The sequence below is a fragment of the Amblyomma maculatum genome, chromosome 3, assembly GCF_055883805.1.
Source record: "Amblyomma maculatum isolate TAMU_Amacu chromosome 3, ASM5588380v1, whole genome shotgun sequence".
Taxonomy (NCBI): domain Eukaryota; kingdom Metazoa; phylum Arthropoda; class Arachnida; order Ixodida; family Ixodidae; genus Amblyomma; species Amblyomma maculatum.
The window spans coordinates 200,810,361-200,834,493 of record NC_139346.1 but is presented as its reverse complement, the minus strand read 5'-3'; the positions used below and the strand labels follow the sequence as shown (position 1 = coordinate 200,834,493).

Sequence of the window (24,133 nt, the reverse complement as noted above, 5' to 3'; positions counted from 1 at the left end):
TATATATATATATATATATATATATATATATATATATTTGTGTGTCTGTGATGTCTATCGCCGCCTCAACAAAATTACTCGTCGAAATGTCTACCCCCTCTCACGAATTGAAGATGCCTTTAGACTGCTTGAAAGGCACGGAATTGCTTTCCTCCTTAGATTTGCGCTCTGGGTATTGGCAGGTGTCCATGGCTATGGCTGATCGTACGGTGACTGCCTTTGTTACCCCGCACCCCCACCAAGTGAAGAGAGGATTCATTAACTTGGTCTGATGGCTAATGCTGGTAGTACCTCAGACGCAGCAGTGTAGAACCACCAGCTGTAGGTCACAGCTTTAGGGCAAGAGATGGACGCTGGCGACAAGCAGTGGCGGTAGAGGTGCTGCGGTGCGGAGTGTTCTTTGTCTTCCCTACAATATATACCTTTACATGTCTCCACTCTCGTTGCTTGCAGGGAGTTTTCTGGAGGATGGAGGATGCGGATAGCACTGGCAAGGGCGCTGTTCACCAAGTGAGTGTGGCACCTCCTGTTGTGCACTGTGTATGCTGGAAATTTGAAGGAACATGTTTGCCTAGTTCATAGTTTTCGTCAGCTGTTTGGTGAGGTAGTGCTTCTGTTATAACTGCAAGGGCATAAGTGGTTATGTGGTTCTAGAGGCACCCCTCTGTGAGTGTCAAGGGCCCCCTTTTGCTGCCAACAAAAAATTGCTGCGCATAAATAGGAAATTTCGGTATACAGTGATCCTATCAGTTTGGGCGATAGTGGAAAGCAAGGTGCAAGTGCGCATGCTCAGAACGCTAGCACCCCTCGGGTCCTTAGGTGAGCGGATGATGCTAACCCAAAACTGGTGAAATAGCTTGGCCCTTAAACGCCTATTAAGGCCAGGCTAGATGGGGGCATCCAAGGAAGCCAGGGCTGCTGTTCTCAATTTTAAGATTGCTTCTGGATTTTGATTGGTATTGGATTTAGCAAGTAAATGTTTGGTTGCCATAGAGAAGGACTGTAAGAAAATGCGGGATGTTCAAAATAGCTTTGTGTTCGCAAAATGAGAGATCACTAAGTATTGAATTTTGCATTACAAGTGCTTTTATTATTTATTACAGTTTTTCTCTTATTATGACATAAAATCCAGTGCGAATTAAGTTAAATTTCTTAAATTTACAACCCCGCATTTCACGTTTCAGTTGCAGTGGCACTGTCAACGGCTAACGCCGTCCAGATGCGGTCAGTTCTCTTACTATACCGTTGTTCTAAAGCTCTCATGAACATGCAGCAGGAAGGCATTTTTGCGCCCGACGAATAAGGTTCCCGGGGCTCCTAAGCTCGTTTCTCTTGTTCTAAATCTCTTTAATTTTGTGCATATGCAGTAGAACCCGAATATATCGAACTCGAAGGTGGTCATGAAATAATTTTGGTATAATGATAATTCATTATGCAAGAAAATGGCAATAGATAAACTTGTCTGTCACCTAGAAGTGAGAATACACTGTACTCATGCTTGTGACAGGCTTTTTGTTGCTACGTGCTGCCTGTCGCGCATTACTAAGTTAACTTACTTTGTACGAGGCCGCTTCGGACACTGTTTTGAGACTATTTGTTGCCTATCGTAAGATGCCTTATCTTGTTATTAATATGCTATAAATAGAATTATTGCTTTTCATTAAAACAATACAGTGGGGTGTTCTGCTAGCTTTAATTTAGGTTGGCTTCACCGCATGACAGCAGTGTGGAGTGGAAAATGAGAGCGAGAGACCGAAGGTCAGCCTCAGGTACAGCCTACATGCACCTTGTCACACAGTTTCACGGGGCTAGCACAGCCTACAGTTGCCCAAAGGCTCGCAGCGAACTTGTATTTGCATGCTGAAAGTGCTCGAAGAGTGCTGTTCAGAGAAAGGCCACCTGCAGCGGCGCGAGGTATGTAGTTCTGTATGTCGGAGGGCCGGTGAAATCATGGCAGCGACGGTCCCAGGGTTCTAGGGCAGGGTGGATGGACTTCCTTATACCAAAATGGAAATATAGAAACAGTGATTCTTTTGTTTACATTTTATTTGAGCAGGCATTTTTTTACCTCTTTGTTGTTGAACAATAAACGGCCTGAAATATTCACGGAGGTCTTTGTTAACCTTACTTTGAAAATTGAGTAGTAGGAAATTTTTTTTCTATGTGTTCCATCAAAGCTGGAAAGTGGATGTTCGGGAAAATGTGCAGACTTCTTTGGGAAAGGTCTCCCAAACGTGTATCCCGGTTCGCCATGTGCAAAAGCTCCGTCGAACCAGTTACGCAGTGCATCCATGGCGGCTCGTCTGTTCCTGATTCCCCGGCTCTGGAAAGACAAACACATATATATAACATTGATCGTTGGTTGAAAGCGCAAACACCAAACTTACCACGGCGTAGGCAAATATGTGTTCGTACAATTCGGGGCCGGATCCCTCGATGTTGACGTTGGCACAGGACAGCATGCTGGTGGCAAACACGAGAAGCGCCAGCATGGTGTCGTGAGGCAGCATGGGCACGCTGCGCTGTGTGTCAGGATCCACATATTCGCCTAGGGCACACACTTTGGGTTGCGGCAACATGTCGCGCAGCTCGCCCGTGTACGTGTCGCGCCAGCTGTGACTCATCATTGAGCGCAGAGCTTGCGTCATGGCTTTGTTGGCGTGGGATGTGGAAGCATTGGCGAACCGGACCCGTTGCCTCTGCTGCTCGAGCTTCTTTCGTCGTCTCTGGGAAAGCATTCTAGCTCTGCGTCTCCGTTTCCCCGCGCTGATCCCGGAACCGTCGCTAGCTGCACTGCCGTCGTCGCTCGTGGTTGTAGTAGTGACCGCTTCGTAGTCCTCCTCGTCTTGTGACGACATGGATTCCAATTCGTCAGTGCGAAAATATTCATCTATAGCCTCCGGCGTTCCCACGCCGAGCAACCGTCGTTTACGCGCCGGGCGTTCGGGCCGCCGTGCTTTTGGGGGCGACGGGCAGCTCGTCGCTTGTATTATTGATGGGTGGTGTAGGCAGTATGACTTGACCGCAACAAATTTCATCTTGGGTGAATTGTTCGGGCTCGGGCTGTCGGGGCTGAGGCTGTCGCTGAGATTGTTGTGACTGCTGCTGCTGCTGCTGTCGAGGTTGTTGCTGTCGTGACTGCTGCTGCTGTCACTGAGATAGTTGTTGTTGCTGCGGCTGCTGCTGTCGCTGAGATTGTTGCGGCTGCTGCTGCCGAGGTTGTTGCTGTTGCGGCTGCGGCGGCAACGGCTGAGGTAATTGCTGCTGTTGCTGCTCGGCTTGCTGTTCTTGGGGTTGCTCTTCCAGCGCGGATTCTTTCTCGACCAACTCCTCTGACGGCGGGGACGGCGAAGGCCGCCGCCGAGCTGCCGACATAGGCAATATCTTGTGCATTTGGAAGCGTTGCTGCGGCAGCTGCTTCGAAGGTGACAAGCGTGCCTTGCGCTGTTTCTTGAAAGGCAGAACAACCGGATCGATTATGGCGCTCGCCGTTGCGTCGCCTTTGTGTTGCTGGGCGCCGATCTTGCCTCGCGCTACCGCGTCTATCGTGCTCATTAGGCGAGCCCTTCTCTTTTCAGAGGAAGTAGTTACTAATATTCCTTGTCGTGGCGGCGTCACCAGCGGTGCTCTTTTCATGCTCATGGATGTGCGCTTAAGGCTAGATACGCGACACGACTGCTTGGGGGGAGTCTGTCCAATGTCGTTAATTCGCACGACGAGCTGTTTGCCTTCGGATACCGCGGCGCGTTCAGTAACACTTTCACACGGCTCCTCGTCTAGCGTCATGGCAATGGTAGTAGCGGCACTCGTAGTTTCTTCGCCTAACGATACAACGTCCTCGTCTAAGAGTATTTCTTCGGTGGCGGCGGCGCGCAGTCCTAGCGAGGTTAGAAGCATGCCATCCGCCGCCGCGCCGCTAGCACGCCCTTTCTCGTTTTCTCGTTTCTGCTCGCGCTGCTGCTGCCGTTGCTCGGCCCCGTCACGAGATGGGCTTTAGTCACGAGTACTCGTGGCGGCGGTGGCGGCGCTGTTACCGACAACGCCATTTCTTCCGGGAGCATCGCCCCCGTGTTTACTGTCACGTCCACTTTTCGCGTGCTGTTGTTAACAGTTGCTCACCCACTAGTCGCTCAATTTCCATCCTTTCCATGGCGTAGTTCAGTCAGCCACACACGCACACACACACACACACAAACACCCATCCAAGCTGCGTCGAGCAGCCGATAGAGAAAGAGATTGTGCGCCACCGCTCTCCTCGCTCTCACAATCTTCCCCCTCTCCGAGCAGCCGCTGCGACTGGCCTACACCCTCCTCCCCTTCCACCGAGAGCGCGCAATGGGATTTTCTGGCGGGGATGTTCCCTAGAAAGAGGGTCACTCGCTCGCCGCTTGCCGCTGGTCGGTACCCAACTTTGCGGCAGCAGCTGTAGGGAAGCGAGCAAACAAAATGGAAGACATATTGTTTCAAACATAACTTATACTTTATTATGTACACTGTCGAAGGCCACGTCACGCTCGTGGAGTCGACGATCTCTCCTCCTTCGTCTGTCGGCGCTGCGAAATAATTTTAATTCAGTCCTTACTTTTCTTTCGATTTCTAGCTGAGGCCCGCGTCTCGCCTTCCCTGCTGTATTTTGGCTAGCAACGTCCTTACGAGTGCCTCCATTTGTATGAAGTGTTCGGGAAACACTTGTTTTATGTAAACACGCCTCGCGAAGTGGGCCAGTGCTGCACGTACGCGACACATTTGTCGAGGCGTCAACCCCGGGGTCATGGTTTCTTTGAAGCACTCCGTCAGCTTTTCCGTTATTTGATGAAACAGCTTCAACTTTTCGGGCGGCACATGGATCTCGATGTGGTTTCCCGTCAAGCTGAAAACACGACCGCTGCTCGTTTTCGCCAAACTTGTCGATGTGAGTGCACTCGCGGTCTCCAGAACTACACTGCCTGATGTCTTTTCTGGGGGCTTTTGATCGGAAGAGGATGACGCTGGATGAGTGTGTAGCAACTGAGACGGACATGCGGCTGACGTCGCACAATCTTGCATCTTGGCGATTTCGCTTTCTATTCCTGTTCTTGTGTCTGTCTGATTCGCCGCCGTGCTTGTAATACCCGCTGTGCTTGGAAGACCCGTTGTGCCTGGAAGACCCGGTGTCTTTGGGATGGCCGATGTAGCTGCTGCGCTTGAGATTCTTGCGATGGCCGGGGGAGCCGCCGCGCTTGGGATGGCCGGTGTAGCCGCTGCGCCTGGAAATGTGCTTGAGATGCCCGGGGTGTTTAGAACGGCCGGTAAATGATGCGGTGCCACGAATATTGGGACTGGCACCATTGCCATGACTTGTACTGCTTGGGGGGAGGGGAGGGGGGACATACCGCTGTAGTGTCAGGCGAGGCGGCGCGGGAGCTGCTGTCTTGTGCAGGTGCATTTGGGGTGCTACCACTGCCACTGTCACCGCAGATGCTGTTGGTAGTGTCCGAGGCTGCTGCTGCGACACTGTGGCATTCGACAAAGAGTTCGTCGTCACTGATGTTTCCGTAATCGGAGTTGCACAGGACATCCCTGGCCGCCCTTGCCGATGGGGAACAGATGAAAGAGGCGTTTCTGGGCAAAGCGAAACCCCTGGAATCTCCAAGTCTGGGACGAAAGTCCGCGAGCCCTCCGGTAAATCGGGAACGTTCCTCACTTTCCGTTTCTTTATCGGCAAATGTTGGTCCGCTCGATGGTGGTCCCCCGCCAGGGAAGATTCCTTCAAACGTCGGCGACGCGTTGCCCCCGCCGTGCTGGCAATCGGCACGAAATTCTCCCCAGGCGGCAGGCCCATGATTACCAACGACGACGACTGCAGCGGCTGCCGGCTGTTTAAGAGGAGATGAAACGGGCTTTGCGGCGCTGGAAGCGGCGGCGTCGGCTTGTATGCAGGGAGTGGCGAGGGCCGTTCTTGACGTACCGGAGAGCTCGGAGCATTTAGTGGTCGAGAGTGTGCCCGTCGCCCGTTCATTCGCGGAAAGCGGCGGCGAGGGGGGATGTGGCGAGACTGCTATGGATAACGATCCCCTTAGCGTACCGGATTAATCCGTGTGCCGCCGCGAATTAAGGCCGGCATAATCCGTGTCCGGTATCCCCCCCCCAAGAATAACCCAAAGACCCCCAAGAATAACCCAAAGACCCCAACCAACCAACCAATCCGTCGAGCCGCTAGGGGCATCCATAGCAGGCACCAAGCGCTCCAGTGCGATCAAGTCGGCCTCCCTTCCTGTCGGCGGCGGCGGGGAAGCCGGGCTGCTTAGGCCGCCATTGCTGTCGTCGGGCCGCAGTCCTGGGGCGGCGGCGGCCGTCGGCTCCGAAGTGTTGTTTAGTTGGACCAGTACCGAAGACAGTACAGTTTGGTGTTCTGTCGCCAACACAGAAGACTCTGCCAGTAAATCGCTCCGAGGAGACCGCCCGAAGATGTACTCGACGAAGTCGTGTAATTTGCCGCTCTGCAGACACTGCAAGTAACAATACCAAGTATCAGTGACTATGCTGCAAACACGTCAGGACGCCCATGGATATTACAAGGCAACAATCCTACGTGGCAAGAGCCCGCGTCTATGTCTCCCGCAAGCCATCGTCCATTCCCACAAGGCAACAGCGTCTGTCCAGACTACGGCCAGTGTCTAAGCAATACAAGGCAAGAGCCAGCGTCTATTCCATTCCCACAAGGCAACAGCGTCTGTCCAGACTACGGCCAGTGTCTAAGCAATAAAAGGCAAGAGCCAGCGTCTATTCCATTCCCACAAGTCATGCCTACGTGAATACAAGGCCAAGCGCTCCAGTGCGATCAAGTCGGCCTCTCTTCCTGTCGGCGGCGGCGGGGAAGCCGGGCTGCTTTGGCCGCCATTGCCGTCGTCGGGCCGCAGTCCTGGGGCGGCGGCGGCCGTCGGCTCCGAAGTGTTGTTTAGTTGGACCAGTGGAGCCGCCGCGCTTGGGATGGCCGGTGTAGCCGCTGCGCCTGGAAATGTGCTTGAGATGCCCGGGGTGTTTAGAACGGCCGGTAAATGATGCGGTGCCACGAATATTGGGACTGGCACCATTGCCATGACTTGTACTGCTTGGGGGGGGGGGGGACATACCGCTGTAGTGTCAGGCGAGGCGGCGCGGGAGCTGCTGTCTTGTGCAGGTGCATTTGGGGTGCTACCACTGCCGTCGGCTCCGAAGTGTTGTTTAGTTAGACCTGTACCGAAGACAGTACAGTTTGGTGTTCTGTCGCCAACACAGAGGGCTCTGCCAGTAAATCGCTCCGAGGAGACCGCCCGAAGATGTACTCGACGAAGTCGTGTAATTTGCCGCTCTGCAGACACTGCAAGTAACAATACCAAGTATCAGTGACTATGCTGCAACCACATCAGGACGCCCATGGATATTACAAGGCAACAATCCTACGTGGCAAGAGCCCGCGTCTATGTCTCCCGCAAGCCATCGTCCATTCCCACAAGGCAACAGCGTCTGTCCAAGACTACGGCCAATGTCTAAGCAATACAAGGCAAGAGCCAGCGTCTATTCCATTCCCACAAGGCAACAGCGTCTGTCCAGACTACGGCCAGTGTCTAAGCAATACAAGGCAAGAGCCAGCGTCTATTCCATTCCCACAAGGCAACAGCGTCTGTCCAGACTACGGCCAGTGTCTAAGCAATACAAGGCAAGAGCCAGCGTCTATTCCATTCCCACAAGGCAACAGCGTCTGTCCAGACTACGGCCAGTGTCTAAGCAATACAAGGCAAGAGCCAGCATCTATTCCATTCCCACAAGGCAACAGCGTCTGTCCAGACTACGGCCAGTGTCTAAGCAATACAAGGCAAGAGCCAGCGTCTATTTCATTCCCACAAGTCATGCCTACGTGAATACAAGGCAACAACGGCAACAAATCTGTCCTGCACTTCCATATCTATAAGGAATTGCTATCTCCTACAAGACAACGGTGATACGTGCTACCTACAAGGGTCGCCTGCCGGTGTAGTGGCTCTAGCTGCTGGTGCTGCTGCGGCGGCGAATTCTGGAACTGGTTTGCTGGCGACGCTGGCTGCTCCTCGTGCGGCGGCGGCTGTACAACGATGGGCGGCCTCTCTGGTTCCGTAGCCACAGGCTGCTCCACCAGCGGGTCCGTGGGATGCTCAGCGTACGGCATAGCGATGGGCAGCGGGTCCTGCTCAGCTTGCAGCACCAGCGGGTCTGCGGGCTGCTCAGCGTGCTGCATCAACGGGTCCGTGGGTTGCTCAGTGTACGGCATCAGCGGGTCTGCGGGCTGCTCAGCATGCTGCATAGCGATGGCCAGCGGGTCCATAGGCTGCGTGGACTGCGACAGCGGCTCCTTGGGTGTGGCCGGCTGTGACATCGGCTCACCCAGAGATGCGGGTAGCGCATGCGACGACAGCTCGGGTTGCACGAAATACTGAGGCGGTCGAGCGGCAAAAATTTCGATTTGCCGTCGATACAGCGCCTGCTGCTGCAACAGCAGAGCCTGCATCTCTTTTTGCTGCCGCAACAGACTCTGTATATCGAGCTCGCCTGGCTGCTGCGCCGAAACTTCGGGCGCGGTCGTCGTCTCCGGGGATTGCGATGGTGGTGCCGCTTGCTGCTGCGCCGAAACTTCAGGCGCGGTCGTCTCCGGGGCCTGCGCCGCTTGCTGCTGCGCCGATGTCTCCGGGGCTTGCGATGGTGGTGCCGAAGCCGCTTGCTGCAACTGCTGACCCAGTTGTGGCGTCATTAGAACGCCGTGAACACGCCGCCGCCCGAGTGGTAGACGAAGGTTCCATATTGCGCACCGGGCGCAGAAATTTGGTTGTCGGTCGGGGGGCACTACTATTCAGAAAACATATTATTAAGGGGGGTGGCGGCGGACGGGGGTGCAGGAAACACATTAGGGTGGCTAAATTCTAGTTGGCTGGCTCCAAAGTGTTGTTTAGTTGGACCAGTACCGAAGACAGTAGAGTTTGGTGTTCTGTCGCCAACACAGAGGGCTCTGCCAGTAAATCGCTCCGAGGAGACCGCCCGAAGATGTATTCGACGAAGTCGTGTAATTTGCCGCTCTGCAGACACTGCAAGTAACAATACCAAGTATCAGTGACTATGCTGCAACCACGTCAGGACGCCCATGGATATTATAAGGCAACAATCCTACGTGGCGAGAGCCCGCGTCTATGTCTCCCGCAAGCCATCGTCCATTCTCACAAGGCAACAGCGTCTGTCCGAGACTACGGCCAGTGTCTAAGCAATACAAGGCAAGAGCCAGCGTCTATTCCATTCCCACAAGGCAACAGCGTCTGTCCAGACTACGGCCAGTGTCTAAGCAATAAAAGGCAAGAGCCAGCATCTGTTCCATTCCCACAAGGCAACAGCGTCTGTCCAGACTACGGCCAGTGTCTAAGCAATACAAGGCAAGAGCCAGCTTCTATTCCATTCCCACAAAGCAACAGCGTCTGTCCAGACTACGGCCAGTGTCTAAGCAATAAAAGGCAAGAGCCAGCGTCTATTCCATTCCCACAAGTCATGCCTACGTGAATACAAGGCCAAGCGCTCCAGTGCGATCAAGTCGGCCTCTCTTCCTGTCGGCGGCGGCGGGGAAGCCGGGCTGCTTTGGCCGCCATTGCCGTCGTCGGGCCGCAGTCCTGGGGCGGCGGCGGCCGTCGGCTCCGAAGTGTTGTTTAGTTGGACCAGTGGAGCCGCCGCGCTTGGGATGGCCGGTGTAGCCGCTGCGCCTGGAAATGTGCTTGAGATGCCCGGGGTGTTTAGAACGGCCGGTAAATGATGCGGTGCCACGAATATTGGGACTGGCACCATTGCCATGACTTGTACTGCTTGGGGGGGGGGGGGGGGGGGGGACATACCGCTGTAGTGTCAGGCGAGGCGGCGCGGGAGCTGCTGTCTTGTGCAGGTGCATTTGGGGTGCTACCACTGCCGTCGGCTCGGAAGTGTTGTTTAGTTAGACCAGTACCGAAGACAGTACAGTTTGGTGTTCTGTCGCCAACACAGAGGGCTCTGCCAGTAAATCGCTCCGAGGAGACCGCCCGAAGATGTACTCGACGAAGTCGTGTAATTTGCCGCTCTGCAGACACTGCAAGTAACAATACCAAGTATCAGTGACTATGCTGCAACCACATCAGGACGCCCATGGATATTACAAGGCAACAATCCTACGTGGCAAGAGCCCGCGTCTATGTCTCCCGCAAGCCATCGTCCATTCCCACAAGGCAACAGCGTCTGTCCAAGACTACGGCCAATGTCTAAGCAATACAAGGCAAGAGCCAGCGTCTATTCCATTCCCACAAGGCAACAGCGTCTGTCCAGACTACGGCCAGTGTCTAAGCAATACAAGGCAAGAGCCAGCGTCTATTCCATTCCCACAAGGCAACAGCGTCTGTCCAGACTACGGCCAGTGTCTAAGCAATACAAGGCAAGAGCCAGCGTCTATTCCATTCCCACAAGGCAACAGCGTCTGTCCAGACTACGGCCAATGTCTAAGCAATACAAGGCAAGAGCCAGCATCTATTCCATTCCCACAAGGCAACAGCGTCTGTCCAGACTACGGCCAGTGTCTAAGCAATACAAGGCAAGAGCCAGCGTCTATTTCATTCCCACAAGTCATGCCTACGTGAATACAAGGCAACAACGGCAACAAATCTGTCCTGCACTTCCATATCTATAAGGAATTGCTATCTCCTACAAGACAACGGTGATACGTGCTACCTACAAGGGTCGCCTGCCGGTGTAGTGGCTCTAGCTGCTGGTGCTGCTGCGGCGGCGAATTCTGGAACTGGTTTGCTGGCGACGCTGGCTGCTCCTCGTGCGGCGGCGACTGTACAACGATGGGCGGCCTCTCTGGTTCCGTAGCCACAGGCTGCTCCACCAGCGGGTTCGTGGGATGCTCAGCGTACGGCATAGCGATGGGCAGCGGGTCCTGCTCAGCTTGCAGCACCAGCGGGTCTGCGGGCTGCTCAGCGTGCTGCATCAACGGGTCCGTGGGTTGCTCAGTGTACGGCATCAGCGGGTCTGCGGGCTGCTCAGCATGCTGCATAGCGATGGCCAGCGGGTCCATAGGCTGCGTGGACTGCGACAGCGGCTCCTTGGGTGTGGCCGGCTGTGACATCGGCTCACCCAGAGATGCGGGTAGCGCATGCGACGACAGCTCGGGTTGCACGAAATACTGAGGCGGTCGAGCGGCAAAAATTTCGATTTGCCGTCGATACAGCGCCTGCTGCTGCAACAGCAGAGCCTGCATCTCTTTTTGCTGCCGCAACAGACTCTGTATATCGAGCTCGCCTGGCTGCTGCGCCGAAACTTCGGGCGCGGTCGTCGTCTCCGGGGCTTGCGATGGTGGTGCCGCTTGCTGCTGCGCCGAAACTTCAGGCGCGGTCGTCTCCGGGGCCTGCGCCGCTTGCTGCTGCGCCGATGTCTCCGGGGCTTGCGATGGTGGTGCCGAAGCCGCTTGCTGCAACTGCTGACCCAGTTGTGGCGTCATTAGAACGCCGTGAACGGCCGTGAACACGCCGCCGCCCGAGTGGTAGACGAAGGTTCCATATTGCGCACCGGGCGCAGAAATTTGGTTGTCGGTCGGGGGGCACTACTATTCAGAAAACATATTATTAAGGGCGGTGGCGGCGGTCGGGGGTGCAGGAAACACATTAGGGTGGCTAAATTCTAGTTGGCTGGCTCCAAAGTGTTGTTTAGTTGGACCAGTACCGAAGACAGTACAGTTTGGTGTTCTGTCGCCAACACAGAGGGCTCTGCCAGTAAATCGCTCCGAGGAGACCGCCCGAAGATGTATTCGACGAAGTCGTGTAATTTGCCGCTCTGCAGACACTGCAAGTAACAATACCAAGTATCAGTGACTATGCTGCAACCACGTCAGGACGCCCATGGATATTATAAGGCAACAATCCTACGTGGCGAGAGCCCGCGTCTATGTCTCCCGCAAGCCATCGTCCATTCTCACAAGGCAACAGCGTCTGTCCAAGACTACGGCCAGTGTCTAAGCAATACAAGGCAAGAGCCAGCGTCTATTCCATTCCCACAAGGCAACAGCGTCTGTCCAGACTACGGCCAGTGTCTAAGCAATAAAAGGCAAGAGCCAGCATCTATTCCATTCCCACAAGGCAACAGCGTCTGTCCAGACTACGGCCAGTGTCTAAGCAATACAAGGCAAGAGCCAGCGTCTATTCCATTCCCACAAGGCAACAGCGTCTGTCCAGACTACGGCCAGTGTCTAAGCAATAAAAGGCAAGAGCCAGCGTCTATTCCATTCCCACAAGTCATGCCTACGTGAATACAAGGCCAAGCGCTCCAGTGCGATCAAGTCGGCCTCTCTTCCTGTCGGCGGCGGCGGGGAAGCCGGGCTGCTTTGGCCGCCATTGCCGTCGTCGGGCCGCAGTCCTGGGGCGGCGGCGGCCGTCGGCTCCGAAGTGTTGTTTAGTTGGACCAGTGGAGCCGCCGCGCTTGGGATGGCCGGTGTAGCCGCTGCGCCTGGAAATGTGCTTGAGATGCCCGGGGTGTTTAGAACGGCCGGTAAATGATGCGGTGCCACGAATATTGGGACTGGCACCATTGCCATGACTTTACTGCTTGGGGGGGGAAGGGGGGGGGGGGGGCATACCGCTGTAGTGTCAGGCAAGGTGGCGCGGGAGCTGCTGTCTTGTGCAGGTGCATTTGGGGTGCTACCACTGCCGTCGGCTCCGAAGTGTTGTTTAGTTAGACCAGTACCGAAGACAGTACAGTTTGGTGTTCTGTCGCCAACACAGAGGGCTCTGCCAGTAAATCGCTCCGAGGAGACCGCCCGAAGATGTACTCGACGAAGTCGTGTAATTTGCCGCTCTGCAGACACTGCAAGTAACAATACCAAGTATCAGTGACTATGCTGCAACCACATCAGGACGCCCATGGATATTACAAGGCAACAATCCTACGTGGCAAGAGCCCGCGTCTATGTCTCCCGCAAGCCATCGTCCATTCCCACAAGGCAACAGCGTCTGTCCAAGACTACGGCCAATGTCTAAGCAATACAAGGCAAGAGCCAGCGTCTATTCCATTCCCACAAGGCAACAGCGTCTGTCCAGACTACGGCCAGTGTCTAAGCAATATAAGGCAAGAGCCAGCGTCTATTCCATTCCCACAAGGCAACAGCGTCTGTCCAGACTACGGCCAGTGTCTAAGCAATACAAGGCAAGAGCCAGCGTCTATTCCATTCCCACAAGGCAACAGCGTCTGTCCAGACTACGGCCAGTGTCTAAGCAATACAAGGCAAGAGCCAGCGTCTATTTCATTCCCACAAGTCATGCCTACGTGAATACAAGGCAACAACGGCAACAAATCTGTCCTGCACTTCCATATCTATAAGGAATTGCTATCTCCTACAAGACAACGGTGATACGTGCTACCTACAAGGGTCGCCTGCCGGTGTAGTGGCTCTAGCTGCTGGTGCTGCTGCGGCGACGAATTCTGGAACTGGTTTGCTGGCGACGCTGGCTGCTCCTCGTGCGGCGGCGGCTGTACAACGATGGGCGGCCTCTCTGGTTCTGTAGCCACAGGCTGCTCCACCAGGGGGTCCGTGGGATGCTCAGCGTACGGCATAGCGATGGGCAGCGGGTCCTGCTCAGCTTGCAGCACCAGCGGGTCTGCGGGCTGCTCAGCGTGCTGCATCAACGGGTCCGTGGGTTGCTCAGTGTACGGCATCAGCGGGTCTGCGGGCTGCTCAGCATGCTGCATAGCGATGGCCAGCGGGTCCATAGGCTGCGTGGACTGCGACAGCGGCTCCTCGGGTGTGGCCGGCTGCGACATCGGCTCACCCAGAGATGCGGGTAGCGCATGCGACGACAGCTCGGGTTGCACGAAATACTGAGGCGGTCGAGCGGCAAAAATTTCGATTTGCCGTCGATACAGCGCCTGCTGCTGCAACAGCAGAGCCTGCATCTCTTTTTGCTGCCGCAACAGACTGTATATCGAGCTCGCCTGGCTGCTGCGCCGAAACTTCGGGCGCGGTCGTCGTCTTTGGGGCTTGAGATGGTGGTGCCGCTTGCTGCTGCGCCGAAACTTCAGGCGCGGTCGTCTCCGGGGCCTGCGCCGCTTGCTGCTGCGCCGATGTCTCCGGGGCTTGCGATGGTGGTGCCGAAGCCGCTTGCTGCAACTGCTGACCCAGTTGTGGCGTCATTAGAACGCCGTAAACGGCCGTGAACACGCCGCCGCCCGAGTGGTAGACGAAGGTTCCATATTGCGCATTGGGCGCAGAAATTTGGTTGTCGGTCGGGGGGCACTACTATTCAGAAAACATATTATTAAGGGGGGTGGCGGCGGTCGGGGGTGCAGGAAACACATTAGGGTGGCTAAATTCTAGTTGGCTGGCTCCAAAGTGTTGTTTAGTTGGACCAGTACCGAAGACAGTACAGTTTGGTGTTCTGTCGCCAACACAGAGGGCTCTGCCAGTAAATCGCTCCGAGGAGACCGCCCGAAGATGTATTCGACGAAGTCGTGTAATTTGCCGCTCTGCAGACACTGCAAGTAACAATACCAAGTATCAGTGACTATGCTGCAACCACGTCAGGACGCCCATGGATATTATAAGGCAACAATCCTACGTGGCGAGAGCCCGCGTCTATGTCTCCCGCAAGCCATCGTCCATTCTCACAAGGCAACAGCGTCTGTCCAAGACTACGGCCAGTGTCTAAGCAATACAAGGCAAGAGCCAGCGTCTATTCCATTCCCACAAGGCAACAGCGTCTGTCCAGACTACGGCCAGTGTCTAAGCAATAAAAGGCAAGAGCCAGCATCTATTCCATTCCCACAAGGCAACAGCGTCTGTCCAGACTACGGCCAGTGTCTAAGCAATACAAGGCAAGAGCCAGCGTCTATTCCATTCCCACAAGGCAACAGCGTCTGTCCAGACTACGGCGAGTGTCTAAGCAATAAAAGGCAAGAGCCAGCGTCTATTCCATTCCCACAAGTCATGCCTACGTGAATACAAGGCCAAGCGCTCCAGTGCGATCAAGTCGGCCTCTCTTCCTGTCGGCGGCGGCGGGGAAGCCGGGCTGCTTTGGCCGCCATTGCCGTCGTCGGGCCGCAGTCCTGGGGCGGCGGCGGCCGTCGGCTCCGAAGTGTTGTTTAGTTGGACCAGTGGAGCCGCCGCGCTTGGGATGGCCGGTGTAGCCGCTGCGCCTGGAAATGTGCTTGAGATGCCCGGGGTGTTTAGAACGGCCGGTAAATGATGCGGTGCCACGAATATTGGGACTGGCACCATTGCCATGACTTGTACTGCTTGGGGGGGGCGGGGGGGGGGGGACATACCGCTGTAGTGTCAGGCGAGGTGGCGCGGGAGCTGCTGTCTTGTGCAGGTGCATTTGGGGTGCTACCACTGCCGTCGGCTCCGAAGTGTTGTTTAGTTAGACCAGTACCGAAGACAGTACAGTTTGGTGTTCTGTCGCCAACACAGAGGGCTCTGCCAGTAAATCGCTCCGAGGAGACCGCCCGAAGATGTACTCGACGAAGTCGTGTAATTTGCCGCTCTGCAGACACTGCAAGTAACAATACCAAGTATCAGTGACTATGCTGCAACCACATCAGGACGCCCACGGATATTACAAGGCAACAATCCTACGTGGCAAGAGCCCGCGTCTATGTCTCCCGCAAGCCATCGTCCATTCCCACAAGGCAACAGCGTCTGTCCAAGACTACGGCCAATGTCTAAGCAATACAAGGCAAGAGCCAGCGTCTATTCCATTCCCACAAGGCAACAGCGTCTGTCCAGACTACGGCCAGTGTCTAAGCAATACAAGGCAAGAGCCAGCGTCTATTCCATTCCCACAAGGCAACAGCGTCTGTCCAGACTACGGCCAGTGTCTAAGCAATACAAGGCAAGAGCCAGCGTCTATTCCATTCCCACAAGGCAACAGCGTCTGTCCAGACTACGGCCAGTGTCTAAGCAATACAAGGCAAGAGCCAGCATCTATTCCATTCCCACAAGGCAACAGCGTCTGTCCAGACTACGGCCAGTGTCTAAGCAATACAAGGCAAGAGCCAGCGTCTATTTCATTCCCACAAGTCATGCCTACGTGAATACAAGGCAACAACGGCAACAAATCTGTCCTGCACTTCCATATCTATAAGGAATTGCTATCTCCTACAAGACAACGGTGATACGTGCTACCTACAAGGGTCGCCTGCCGGTGTAGTGGCTCTAGCTGCTGGTGCTGCTGCGGCGACGAATTCTGGAACTGGTTTGCTGGCGACGCTGGCTGCTCCTCGTGCGGCGGCGGCTGTACAACGATGGGCGGCCTCTCTGGTTCCGTAGCCACAGGCTGCTCCACCAGCGGGTCCGTGGGATGCTCAGCGTACGGCATAGCGACGGGCAGCGGGTCCTGCTCAGCTTGCAGCACCAGCGGGTCTGCGGGCTGCTCAGCGTGCTGCATCAACGGGTCCGTGGGTTGCTCAGTGTACGGCATCAGCGGGTCTGCGGGCTGCTCAGCATGCTGCATAGCGATGGCCAGCGGGTCCATAGGCTGCGTGGACTGCGACAGCGGCTCCTCGGGTGTGGCCGGCTGCGACATCGGCTCACCCAGAGATGCGGGTAGCGCATGCGACGACAGCTCGGGTTGCATGAAATACTGAGGCGGTCGAGCGGCAAAAATTTCGATTTGCCGTCGATACAGCGCCTGCTGCTGCAACAGCAGAGCCTGCATCTCTTTTTGCTGCCGCAACAGACTCTGTATATCGAGCTCGCCTGGCTGCTGCGCCGAAACTTCGGGCGCGGTCGTCGTCTCCGGGGCTTGCGATGGTGGTGCCGCTTGCTGCTGCGCCGAAACTTCAGGCGCGGTCGTCTCCGGGGCCTGCGCCGCTTGCTGCTGCGCCGATGTCTCCGGGGCTTGCGATGGTGGTGCCGAAGCCGCTTGCTGCAACTGCTGACCCAGTTGTGGCGTCATTAGAACGCCGTGAACGGCCGTGAACACGCCGCCGCCCTAGTGGTAGACGAAGGTTCCATATTGCGCACCGGGCGCAGAAATTTGGTTGTCGGTCGGGGGGCACTACTATTCAGAAAACATATTATTAAGGGGGGTGGCGGCGGTCGGGGGTGCAGGAAACACATTATGGTGGCTAAATTCTAGTTGGCCGGCTCCAAAGGGTTGTTTAGTTGGACCAGTACCGAAGACAGTACAGTTTGGTGTTCTGTCGCCAACACAGAGGGCTCTGCCAGTAAATCGCTCCGAGGAGACCGCCCGAAGATGTATTCGACGAAGTCGTGTAATTTGCCGCTCTGCAGACACTGCAAGTAACAATACCAAGTATCAGTGACTATGCTGCAACCACGTCAGGACGCCCATGGATATTATAAGGCAACAATCCTACGTGGAGAGAGCCCGCGTCTATGTCTCCCGCAAGCCATCGTCCATTCCCACAAGGCAACAGCGTCTGTCCAAGACTACGGCCAGTGTCTAAGCAATACAAGGCAAGAGCCAGCATCTATTCCATTCCCACAAGGCAACAGCGTCTGTCCAGACTACGGCCAGTGTCTAAGCAATAAAAGGCAAGAGCCAGCATCTATTCCATTCCCACAAGGCAACAGCGTCTGTCCAGACTACGGCCAGTGTCTAAGCAATACAAGGCAAGAGCCAGCGTCTATTCCATTCCCACAAGGCAACAGCGTCTGTCCAGACTACGGCCAGTGTCTAAGCAATAAAAGGCAAGAGCCAGCGTCTATTCCATTCCCACAAGTCATGCCTACGTGAATACAAGGCCAAGCGCTCCAGTGCGATCAAGTCGGCCTCTCTTCGTGTCGGCGGCGGCGGGGAAGCCGGGCTGCTTTGGCCGCCATTGCTGTCGTCGGGCCGCAGTCCTGGGGCGGCGGCGGCCGTCGGCTCCGAAGTGGTGTTTAGTTGGACCAGTACCGAAGACAGTACAGTTTGGTGTTCTGTCGCCAACACAGAGGGCTCTGCCAGTAAATCGCTCCGAGGAGACCGCCCGAAGATGTATTCGACAAAGTCGTGTAATTTGCCGCTCTGCAGACACTGCAAGTAACAATACCAAGTGTCAGTGACTATGCTGCAACCACGTCAGGACGCCCATGGATATTACAAGGCAACAATCCTACGTGGCAAGAGCCCGCATCTATGTCTCCCGCAAGCCATCGTCCATTCCCACAAGGCAACAGCGTCTGTCCAAGACTACGGCCAGTGTCTAAGCAATACAAGGCAAGAGCCAGCGTCTATTCCATTCCCACAAGGTAACAGCGTCTGTCCAGACTACGGCCAGTGTCTAAGCAATACAAGGCAAGAGCCAGCGTCTATTCCATTCCCACAAGGCAACAGCGTCTGTCCAGACTACGGCCAGTGTCTAAGCAATACAAGGCAAGAGCCAGCGTCTATTCCATTCCCACAAGGCAACAGCGTCTGTCCAGACTACGGCCAGTGTCTAAGCAATACAAGGCAAGAGCCAGCGTCTATTCCATTCCCACAAGTCATGCCTACGTGAATACAAGGCCAGCGCTCCAGTGCGATCAAGTCGGCCTCTCTTCGTGTCGGCGGCGGCGGGGAAGCCGGGCTGCTTTGGCCGCCATTGCTGTCGTCGGGTTTCAGTCCTGGGGCGGCGGCGGCCGTCGGCTCCGAAGTGTTGTTTAGTTGGACCAGTACCGAAGACAGTACAGTTTGGTGTTCTGTCGCCAACACAGAGGGCTCTGCCAGTAAATCGCTCCGAGGAGACCGCCCGAAGATGTACTCGACGAAGTGGTGTAATTTGCCGCTCTGCAGACACTGCAAGTAACAATACCAAGTATCAGTGACTATGCTGCAACCACGTCAGGACGCCCATGGATATTACAAGGCAACAATCCTACGTGGCAAGAGCCCGCGTCTATGTCTCCCGCAAGCCATCGTCCATTCCCACAAGGCAACAGCGTCTGTCCAAGACTACGGCCAGTGTCTAAGCAATACAAAGCAAGAGCCAGCATCTATTCCATTCCCACAAGGCAACAGCGTCTGTCCAGACTACGGCCAGTGTCTAAGCAATACAAGGCAAGAGCCAGCGTCTATTCCATTCCCACAAGTCATGCCTACGTGAATACAAGGCAACAGCCAGCGTCTATTCCATTCCCACAAGTCATGCCTACGTGAATACAAGGCAACAACGGCAACAAATTTGTCCTGCACTTCCATATCTATAAGGAATTGCTATCTCCTACAAGACAACGGTGATACGTGCTACCTACAAGGGTCGCCTGCTGGTGTAGTGGCTCTAGCTGCTGGTGCTGCTGCGGTGGCGAATTCTGGAACTGGTTTGCTGGCGACGCTGGCTGCTCCTCGTGCGGCGGCGGCTGTACAACGATGGGCGGCCTCTCTGGTTCCGTAGCCACAGGCTGCTCCACCAGCGGGTCCGTGGGATGCTCAGCGTACGGCATAGCGATGGGCAGCGGGTCCTGCTCAGCTTGCAGCACCAGCGGGTCTGCGGGCTGCTCAGCGTGCTGCATCAACGGGTCCGTGGGTTGCTCAGTGTATGGCATCAGCAGGTCTGCGGGCTGCTCAGCGTGCTGCATAGCGATGGCCAGCGGGTCCATAGGCTGCGTGGACTGCGACAGCGGCTCCTCGGGCGTGGCCGGCTGCGACATCGGCTCCCCCAGAGATGCGGGTAGCGCATGCGACGACAGCTCGGGTTGCACGAAATACTGAGGCTGTTGGGCGGCACAAATTTCGATTTGCCGTCGATACAGCGCCTGCTGCTGCAACAGCAGAGCCTGCATCTCTTTTTGCTGCCGCAACAGACTGTATATCGAGCTCGCCTGGCTGCTGCGCCGAAACTTCGGGCGCGGTCGTCGTCTCCGGGGCTTGCGATGGTGGTGCCGCTTGCTGCTGCGCCGAAACTTCAGGCGCGGTCGTCTCCGGGGCCTGCGCCGCTTGCTGCTGCGCCGATGTCTCCGGGGCTTGCGATGGTGGTGCCGAAGCGTCTTGCTGCAACTGCTGACCCAGTTGTGGCGTCATTAGAACGCCGTGAACACGCCGCCGCCCGAGTGGTAGACGAAGGTTCCATATTGCGCACCGGGCGCAGAAATTTGGTTGTCGGTCGGGGGGCACTACTATTGCAGAAAACATATTATTAAGGGGGGTGTCGGCGGTCGGGGGTGCGGTAAACACATTAGGGTAGCTAAATTCTAGTTGGCTTGCTCCGAAGTGTTGTTTAGTTGGACCAGTACCGAAGACAGTACAGTTTGGTGTTCTGTCGCCAACACAGAGGGCTCTGCCAGTAAATCGCTCCGAGGAGACCGCCCGAAGATGTACTCGACGAAGTCGTGTAATTTGCCGCTCTGCAGACACTGCAAGTAACAATACCAAGTATCAGTGACTATGCTGCAACCACGTCATGACGCCCATGGATATTACAAGGCAACAATCCTACGTGGCAAGAGCCCATGTCTATGTCTCCCGCAAGCCATCGTCCATTCCCACAAGGCAACAGCGTCTGTCCAAGACTACGGCCAGTGTCTAAGCAATACGAGGCAAGAGCCAGCGTCTATTCCATTCCCACAAGGCAACAGCGTCTGTCCAGACTACGGCCAGCGTCTAAGCAATACAAGGCAAGAGCCAGCGTCTATTCCATTTCCACTAGGCAACAGCGTTCTTCCAGACTACGGCTAGTGTCTAAGCAATACAAGGCAAGAGCCAGCGTCTATTCCATTCCCACAAGGCAACAGCGTCTGTCCAGACTACGGCCAGTGTCTAAGCAATACAAGGCAAGAGCCAGCGTCTATTCCATTCCCACAAGTCATGCCTACGTGAATACAAGGCCAAGCGCTCCAGTGCGATCAAGTCAGCCTCTCTTCCTGTCGGCGGCGGCGGGGAAGCCGGGCTGCTTTGGCCGCCATTGCTGTCGTCGGGCGGCAGTCCTGGGGCGGCGGCGGCCGTCGGCTCCGAAGTGTTGTTTAGTTGGACCAGTACCGAAGACAGTACAGTTTGGTGTTCTGTCGCCAACACAGAGGGCTCTGCCAGTAAATCGCTCCGAGGAGACCGCCCGAAGATGTACTCGACGAAGTCGTGTAATTTGCCGCTCTGCAGACACTGCAAGTAACAATACCAAGTATCAGTGACTATGCTGCAACCACGATAGGACGCCCATGGATATTACAAGGCAACAATCCTACGTGGCAAGAGCCCATGTCTATGTCTCCCGCAAGCCATCGTCCATTCCCACAAGGCAACAGCGTCTGTCCAAGACTACGGCCAGTGTCTAAGCAATACAAGGCAAGAGCCAGCGTCTATTCCATTCCCACAAGGCAACAGCGTCTGTCCAGACTACGGCCAGTGTCTAAGCAATACAAGGCAAGAGCCAGCGTCTATTCCATTTCCACAGGGCAACAGCGTCTGTCCAGACTACGGCCAGTGTCTAAGCAATACAAGGCAAGAGCCAGCGTCTATTCCATTCCCACAAGGCAACAGCTTCTGTCCAGACTACGGCCAGTGTCTAAGCAATACAAGGCAAGAGCCAGCGTCTATTCCATTCCCACAAGTCATGACTACGTGAATACAAGGCAACAGCCAGCGTCTATTCCATTCCCACAAGTCATGCCTACGTGAATACAAGGCAACAACGGCAGAAATCTGTCCTGCACTTCCATATCTATAAGGAATTGCTATCTCCTACAAGACAACGGTGATACGTGCTACCTACAAGGGTCGCCTGCCGGTGTAGTGGCTCTAGCTGCTGGTGCTGCTGCGGCGGCGAATTCTGGAACTGGTTTGCTGGCGACGCTGGCTGCTCCTCGTGCGGCGGCGGCTGTACAACGATGGACGGCCTCTCTGGTTCCGTAGCCACTGGCTGCTCCACCAGCGGGTCCGTGGGATGCTCAGCGTACGGCATAGCGATGGGCAGCGGGTCCTGCTCAGCTTGCACCATCAGCGGGTCTGCGGGCTGCTCAGCGTGCGGCACCAGCGGGTCTGCGGGCTGCTCAGCGTGCTGCATCAACAGGTCCGTGGGTTGCTCAGTGTACGGCATCAGCGGGTCTGCGGGCTGCTCAGCGTGCTGCATAGCGATGGCCAGCGGGTCCATAGGCTGCGTGGACTGCGACAGCGACTCCTCTGGCGTGGGCGGCTGCGACATCGGCTCCCCCAGAGATGCGGGTAACGCTTGCGACGACAGCTCGGGTTGCACGAAATACTGAGGCTGTTGGGCGGCAAAAATTTCGATTTGCCGTCGATACAGCGCCTGCTGCTGCAACAGGGCCTCTATCTGGCACTGCTGCTGCAACAGCAGAGCCTGCATCTCTTTTTGCTGCCGCAACAGACTCTGTATATCGAGCTCGCCTGGCTGCTGCGCCGAAACTTCAGGCGCGGTCGTCTCCGGGGCCTGCGCCGCTTGCTGCTGCGCCGATGTCTCCGGGGCTTGCGATGGTGGTGCCGAAGCCGCTTGCTGCAACTGCTGACCCAGTTGTGGCGTCATTAGAACACCGTGAACGGCCGTGAACACGCCGCCGCCCGAGTGGTAGACGAAGGTTCCATATTGCGCACCGGGCGCAGAAATTTGGTTGTCGGTCGGGGGGCACTACTATTGCAGAAAACATATTATTAAGGTGGGTGTCGGCGGTCGGGGGTGCGGGAAACACATTAGGGTGGCTAAATTCTAGTTGGCTGGCGGTCGGGGGCGAATTGCTGACAGCGTAAAACGGCTCCGGCACTTTCAAATTTTCGGGCACAGAGCATGGCAGTGATGAATCGAACATTACCGAATAGTTGCAAACGGGTTGCGAGGCGTCGGCCATGCTCGGGCGACAAGCAGCAATTCCCTACGCGACGTCGAGTCCCTTCTTATATCCCCTCCCCGTACACCACTACGGCAATAAGTCCCTTAGGGGCGCCACTGAATCAAAGTTCGATATGGAACATGACTTCCCTATACTTTCAAACAGCATTTAAAGTGTATAATTTGTGCGTTTGATATACTAAATAATTCAAAAGATTTGGATTAATTATGTACATGTTTGACTGTGTTGCTCTGATAAGAAATGTAATTTAAGAGTTTTTTTGCAAATTTATAGATTTCTAAAAAGTGGACACTGACTAGCAGCACTTGGAACCATTGAGCCTTTTTTCAGTATTTGTGATGTATGTTCTAATTATTCTTGCATGATGTAACGAGATTGTTGTTTGCATAATTCAGTATGTTTCTTTTTTGTATGTGTGTGTGTGGCTAATAAAAATGGTCTAGGCTTTGGTTCCTTTGCGGAGCCATAGATTCAACCAGCTTATTATGTGTGGAATGATGTACTTTTATGTATAACTTACATGTTTTCTTTTTGTTTTTCAGACCAGACTTGTTACTGCTTGACGGTAAGCCAATTTGCACTATATACCTGTTGTTTGTGTTGCTCATTAACACTTTTGTTTGCAATATGGCTTCAGCATCAGAGTGATACTACTAATATAAGCTGTAATACTAATTGATGCTGGTGGTAGTTTGCATCAGCACTTATTCTGATGTCATTCTGTTCTGCAGAACCTACAAACATGTTGGACATGAAAGCAATAATTTGGCTAGAGAACTACCTACAGGCAAGTGTCACTTTGTTCATTTTCGTTTTTGTAGAAGTTGTCTTGATGTGCTCAAATACTCCATGGCTTGTTTTTTTTTTTATATATATGTTTTGTCTTTCGCCTGCAATAGGGAGTATTATTACATTTTTGTCTTTCTATATATATATATCCTACTGCTGTTCTAAAAAAAAAAAAAAAAAAGAAAAGATGTGTGAAGTACTGTTTCTTTAAGGAGCGGGGGAACCTTGTTCAGATTATGGTATCTAGCTTGCCGCTGCTTGCTTGTATTGAGAGTCACACATTTGTGCAAGACTTTGTGTGATGCATAGCTTTGTGCTTTTTTGGGTGGATACATACTGCTCATCATCGGGATTTAGTGTAATTTGGTTAAGTAATGTGTTGATGCCGTTGCAATAGTATTCACAAGCCGGGTTTGACGTCTTGTCATGTATTCCAATTTGCAGCGAGATATATGCTCTGAGCACAAGTATAAAAGTCTGTTAAAAAGTTAGTGGTATTGAAAGGGAGTAACCACACCAGTCATGTTAAAGTTTGGGAGACTCAAGCTATACAAGGGAGACTCAAGGATATGACATGACCGCTGTAAT

At 54.6% G+C, this 24,133-nt stretch overlaps 2 protein-coding genes across 3 annotated transcripts in view; one reads left to right on the top strand and one right to left on the bottom strand.

Moving 5' to 3' along the window:
• Positions 1 to 24,133, top strand: part of LOC146197427 (ATP-binding cassette sub-family F member 3) — a 50,300-nt gene that overhangs the window by 11,265 nt on the left and 14,902 nt on the right. For both annotated transcript variants that reach the window (XM_084599241.1, XM_084599242.1), the window contains 3 exons: positions 454 to 510; positions 23,299 to 23,321; positions 23,488 to 23,543. In XM_084599241.1, the coding sequence (XP_084455367.1) occupies positions 454 to 510; positions 23,299 to 23,321; positions 23,488 to 23,543 (136 nt within the window). The remainder of the gene's footprint in view (positions 1 to 453; positions 511 to 23,298; positions 23,322 to 23,487; positions 23,544 to 24,133) is intronic.
• On the bottom strand, positions 2,029 to 4,261 carry LOC146197428 (uncharacterized). Its single transcript, XM_084599245.1, has 2 exons — positions 2,388 to 4,261; positions 2,029 to 2,323 (listed from the first exon to the last, which is right to left on the bottom strand). Exons 1-2 carry the CDS (start codon positions 3,036 to 3,038, stop codon positions 2,045 to 2,047), a joined length of 930 nt encoding a protein of 309 aa, XP_084455371.1. The 5' UTR covers positions 3,039 to 4,261; the 3' UTR covers positions 2,029 to 2,044.

Bases quoted from the DNA above. Each gene is read 5' to 3' on its own strand.
- LOC146197428 (XM_084599245.1), bottom strand. From the start codon at position 3,038: ATGAAATTTGTTGCGGTCAAGTCATACTGCCTACACCACCCATCAATA. The intron at 2,324-2,387 runs GTAAGTTTGGTG...TTGTCTTTCCAG, and splicing joins ACATATTTGCCTACGCCGTG to AGCCGGGGAATCAGGAACAG.